General features: G+C 41.0%; 1 protein-coding gene across 1 annotated transcript in view; it reads left to right on the forward strand.

The window, feature by feature from the left end:
• pnpla8 (patatin-like phospholipase domain containing 8) overlaps positions 1 to 6,007 on the forward strand; it is an 8,675-nt gene that overhangs the window by 2,479 nt on the left and 189 nt on the right. Inside the window, exons 6-9 of the mRNA XM_032505821.1 lie at positions 53 to 110; positions 309 to 503; positions 5,501 to 5,696; positions 5,922 to 5,941. Coding sequence (XP_032361712.1) covers positions 53 to 110; positions 309 to 503; positions 5,501 to 5,696; positions 5,922 to 5,941 — 469 coding nt within the window. The remainder of the gene's footprint in view (positions 1 to 52; positions 111 to 308; positions 504 to 5,500; positions 5,697 to 5,921; positions 5,942 to 6,007) is intronic.

The raw sequence follows: 6,007 nt of genomic DNA on the forward strand, positions 1-6,007 counted from the left end.
GATAGTATACAGAGTTGCCTGTATCTCAAATCTGTTTTTGTATTTTCTTTAGGGAACGTATGGGTGAGAGGCGTATGATTGAGAGTGCTAGGGACCCACACTGCCCCAAAGTAAGCAACATGTCTATTTAGTTCTACACTGTTTAGATAAACACTTCATTTGTGCATTTTTCATATCTTTAAAATAAGAAATATAAGAAAAAAATCATTTGTACCATGTGTAACACAGCACTCAGGAAAAAACCTGCTGTAAAAATATGAATGACTTGCATGTTCCTCCCGTAAATCTTCCCTTTGTATGTCCACCAGGTGTCAGCAGTGAGCACCATTGTGAACAGGGGATTACCTCTAAAGGCCTACACGTTTAGGAACTACAGACTCATGCCAGGAGTGAGATCCCACTACCTTGGAGACTGCAACCACAAAATGTGGCAGGCTATCAGGGCCTCGTCTGCCGCTCCAGGCTACTTCCAGGAATTTGTCCTGGGAAAAGACCTCCATCAGGTACAGCACTAAACTGAGAAAAGTGGGGAGAAGTTTAGTTATCTGAATTTAAATATTGTAGTTTGAAAAAGGATGTTAATAATAACACAGGTTGCAGAATAGATGAAAGCGTTAGGTGTTACCACATGTCATTTTGTCCAAAAATGCAGCAAATTGATCAATAATGTAAATTTGAAGGAAAATCATCTCCATCTCAAATCATCTCCTGCGTTTCCCAGTGCCAAGGCAGTCTCTTCATTGGTTCATCCTCTCCTCCGGCTGTCAAGAGTCTAAGGGCTCACGCACACTGTTTGTGTGGCGTGAGCATGTCAGCAGCGTGGTGTGTCCATTTTTATTTCAGCTCCCACGTTAACAGGTTAGAACTTGCAAACTGACTGTCTGCGTGACACGCGCGTCTCTGGCGTGGCTTGACCCGTGCCGAAAACGCGTGAATGATAGAAATAGGACCGAGGCCTTTTTTGACATGCAAGCGTGTTGGAAGTGTTTCCAGGCAAAAAAGAATACGAAAAGGTATTTATAAGTCATTTTGACACAAATACATTAAATATATGACATTTTGATGTTTGAAAGTCTGTAGGGTTTGACATAAATGCAGATATAAATGTAGTTAAAAAACATTATAATTAATGATTTTCAAACATTGCACCTGTCAATAAGGAACAAGATATTCTGTAGCCTATGATGCCGTCATTACTGCTGACGTTGTCTTTGCTGTTATCAAATCAGTATATAGGTATGTTTAACATAAAGTATACTACTGCTTGAGTGAAGTAAATTTCCACAACTCTCTCCCCACATGTCGAACAAGGGTGATCCAAATCACGTGATTTTTTTTCTAGTTGAAACTGGACAAAGAAATGTACAAACACAAAACAAAGTTGAAGAACACGCTATTATTTAATTTTATCAATGGGAAACATACATGTGTGCAGACAAGGCTAGCAGCAGCGACGTGTCAGACACGTTTCTGGTGTGCAAAGACATAGAAAACGCCACGCAACTGACATGCAACAGAAACGCCACGCAGGCAGTGTGCAGGAGCACTAAGAGAGAACGGGAGCAGAATGAGATTGAAGTAGAGAGAGATTCATTGGACCCGGCCTATGCCCCCTGAACATCAAAAGCCTTGTCCTCTTATGACTTAAAGCCTGCCTTTTTGCAGAGAAATTGAACGCTTTTGATTTGATTTCCCATGAAAGAACATATCCTGTCTGTCAGATCAACTGTCTAAAAAGAAATTTGTTTGAGTATATTAAAAATACGAATATTTGATACGTTTTGAATGGAGTAGTATCTCACTACAAGTTTGTTTGCCGAAAGCAGTGTCCTACTGAATTATGTTTAGGAAGACAATACTGCTTCTCCTGATTACCTATTGGAGACTAGTCTACTGGATAAATAATCTGATAATGTATGTGTTAAGAATATCAGCAATCACTATTGGATGATGTTTAAATCTGATACTGTAAGACGCTGCACAGTGTTGTGATGAAATGCCATTTTAGTGGTTTTCCATTTCTGACTAATGGTAATGGATGCTACTTCTTTTTTCTTAAGTTTCAAAAATTAGATTAGGTTTTGGTGGGAGGTTTGTTGAATGAAAATCAGGCTGTTGTGGCATCTGATAAATGACTAAAGTGTTTGTAGCATTAATGTATTGTACTTTTTTATTATTAGGCCAGATATCTTTAGACGGTCTTTACGGGCAGCAATTATGCTCAAGGCTTAGCTTCATTTAAATAACCTACTTAGGCAAATTAGCCTTGTCCCTGTTTCTAAAATGTAGTTCTCTCCCCTGCCATTTCCTAATGCAAGAGTCCTGGTAGACAGCCCTTTACAATATTTTACTCAATAATAGATCCTAATCTCCAATCCCACTCTGCATGCCCACTGACCTAAATTTAGATTCTCCTCTGCATTTAAAGTGAAAACAAAAGGCCTACTAGTCATTTGCCAAAGCTCTTTAAGCTCCTAATTTAGTGAAGCAGCTACCTGTTACCCCAAAAACATGTGTGATTTTTGCTACTAATGTCAGAATCAGAATCAGCTTTATTTGCCAGGTACGAGGACACATACGAGGAATTTTTCTTTGAAGCATCAGTACCAGTAAACAGATGCTGTAGAGAAAGTTACTGGGTTATTGACCAGAATTGAACCCGACACTGTGGGTAAGAAGTCAGCTGTTCATCAGAGAGATGGCTTGTGGGTAGAAACTGTTCCTGAGTCTGTTGGTTTTGGCGTACAGTGCTCTGTAGCGCCCACCAGAGGGGAGAAGCTGGAACAGGTTGTGTCCAGGGTGAGATGGGTCTGCAGTGATAGTTCCTGCCTGTTTCCTGACTCTGGAAGTGTATAAGTCATAAAACGGAGGGCAGGTTGGCACCGATGATCTTTTCTACAGTCCTAACTGTCCGTTGTAGTCTGCTTCTGTCCTTTTTGGTGGCAGATCCAAACCAGACAGTGATGGACGTGCAGAGGACAGGCTGGACGATGGCTGTATGATGTATTAACAAGACAGAAATCTCCTCATATTTTAAATTAGCATGGTAAATAACAAACTGATCTTTTCTGAGCATGACCAGTCTCCATCTAAAAGACTGAACAAAATCTGTGTCCCATGGACTGGAATGGGATAACCGCAGGTACGGAAAGATGGAGAGTGAATATGTGTGTGTGTTCTCTACATTCCTCTTGGAGCTGCATAGTGTTTCATCGACAGTTTGAGCTACCGTTGCCACCCACCGGTCTCACTCCTACTCTAGTTTTCAGCACTAGCAGCGGTATTTCTCAGGAGAATTATGCCATTGCAGGGCATCAAAAATACATAGATGCATGAGGATGCTGCATTTTAGCTGCGTCTTCTTTACGTGTTATTGGATGCAGGCTAAATGTCATTCAGTTAGGTCAGACCCCAGGGTGAGAGGTTGAGGGTCAGAGCTGAGCGCAGATGTGTTCTTAACCTGCTGTTTCACAAGTGTGAACTGTGTTCCTGTTACACTATCTTAAAAACACTTAATGGTTAACAGCTTGATAATGGGGTTAGGATTGAGACTGTATTCGTACCATAATAACGGGGCAGCAGAGTGGACAAGTCACCCATAGATATTTGAATTCAAAAAGCGGTTCTATGAAACTATTCCGCAAATAACTCATAATTCGATTACAAAACAAACCCTCGAAGTAAAATTCTTTGCCTCGAAGCTTCATTAAATCAATATAACTAACGTTGTATGGCTCACTGTTTCTGCACGGAGGATTATTACTAGCGCTTCTGTGGACACAGGGCTGACGGCGCAGATTAGATTAGAAGAGAAGAGACAGCCTAGAGAAAACGATAAAGTTTGGGATCATTTTAAGCTGCAAACATGCTGCTACATCATCTCAATAGAAAACAATGTACTTCTCCACGACACAAGGTGACATCGTCTGCTGCTCTCGGCCACCGCGCTGTTTTACACAACTACAGCACGCAACTCTGCAAATAGTGACATTTTACAAACAATGTAAAACAAAAGCTGTTTTTTATTATTATTATTTGTATTATTATTATTATTCTTTCTCCTTACTCAGTATTAGGCTTTTGAAAATGTGGCCCCCTGAACAGTGTAGTTGAATGGACCTCCTGTAAGCTTTGCACCGTCACAATTAGCCTTGGCTTAGTAAACAGCTTTTGGATTTTCAGCGCAAAAAGGCACAGGCAAGAAGGGAAAGGGGGTGAAAAAGATTAACATTTCGGCCAAAATTTACTTTTTTTTCTTTGAATTTGGCTATAAAAATGAAAGTAAAAAATGTTGCTTTTTCTAAAGGTAACCATGGCATTTGTATAGAAAAGACAAGTTTTACTTTTTTTAGTAAACATCTATAATAAATATACTTACTATTGCTATTTACTATTTATTTTCTTACTAAGTATTTCTTATCCGATTAATCGATGGAATAATCGATAGAATACTCGATTACTAAAAGAATCGATAGCTACAGCCCTAATATACTGGTAGATTTCTCTCGTGTTTCTTCATCACCCACCCGTTGTTAACAGGTAAGACTGTGTGGTTGTTTGCTATATCCCAGAAGGAGCGGATTTAAACACTTTGGATACTTTTCTACTGCCCACCCCCTGTACTGTAGAGATGTGGAAATAGCCTTTGTCCCTGCTCTGCTGGGGGGGTGTCGGGTCCGACCTCTTGTGTGCCACACTCTCCATCTCTAATAATCCGAGCCAAAAGCCCTTCGGTGGTTGGATATGGTCCAAAACTTGACTCGGAAAGACTGTGAAAGAGTATTTAGCACTAAATCGGTCCAGGCATTCATTCAGCTTGATTGTCTTCTCTCTGCCACTGTTGGCACCATTTAGATCAGCAACTCTTTCATGAAGCCAGTAAGGTTATTTAGAGAGAAAGCACGTTATTTGGGATTAGCTTCTAAATGGAGTCGGTCAAGATTAGAATCCTCAAATGCAATATGTTGATCAACAAAGCTAAATTCAGATCAATGCAGCAATTAGAATCTTTCTTCGGCTGAATTCCAGACCAAATTACAAAAAGACTTATTTAGATGCAGTTAGCTGTTAAAAAGACAGCTTTTCCTACTTGTTTAGTTCTGAAAAAACAGGGCGGTTTGCCAGGTCAGCACATCTCTGGCCAGTGAGCATCTTTTCCTCTGGCCTAAAGCTGTGTAGCTCTGGGACAGCTTGTCTACTTCACCTCATTTGTCCCCTACGGGCTGTCACATTGAATATCTTGAAACTAGAGGCACATTCTACACATACAAAGTGTCCTATATGCCCATTAACCTTGCTTATTAAACATATTTGACTGATTTAAATGCTGAAGGCGACTTCAAAGTTTTAGAATCCTTCCCCCATTGGTGGTTTAAAAAAGCAAATGTTCCGCCCTGCTTCAGTTGCAGCAGAAATAAGACCTGGACAGATTCTTTAAATTTTATTGGAGGTTTTCTTTCCCTTGTAATCATTTCACTTCCCATCTGTCTTCTCCTTTTAGGATGGGGGACTTCTGATCAACAACCCCACAGCATTGGCCATCCATGAGTGTAAGTGTCTGTGGCCTAACACACCACTGCAGTGTGTGTTGTCTCTGGGCACCGGGCGGTACGAGGCGGCGGGCAAGAACAGCACGACCTACACAAGCCTCAAGACCAAGCTCACCCACGTCATCAGCAGTGCCACAGATACCGAGGGTAAGACCACACAAAATGTCGTTTGCATGTGTTTGACGTCCAACACAAATTCATTTATAAACCACAGAGGCGTGCAGTCCTCGGCAGTGTGTAATGCACTGTGATTTCTCTGGTTCACTACGGTCTCTTGAATTATAAACTAAAAGAGGAAATGCCTGGAACTATAGTCTGACTTTGCTAGCTAAAGGCTCCCAATTTATTCTTGTTTTTATTTTTTATTTTTAGAGGTGCACACCATGCTGGACGCACTCCTGCCCCCTGACACGTACTTCCGCTTCAACCCCTACATGAGCGAGGACATCCCGTTGAAC

Source organism: Etheostoma spectabile, chromosome 23 (genome assembly GCF_008692095.1).
Source record: "Etheostoma spectabile isolate EspeVRDwgs_2016 chromosome 23, UIUC_Espe_1.0, whole genome shotgun sequence".
Classification (NCBI taxonomy): Eukaryota; Metazoa; Chordata; class Actinopteri; order Perciformes; family Percidae; genus Etheostoma; species Etheostoma spectabile.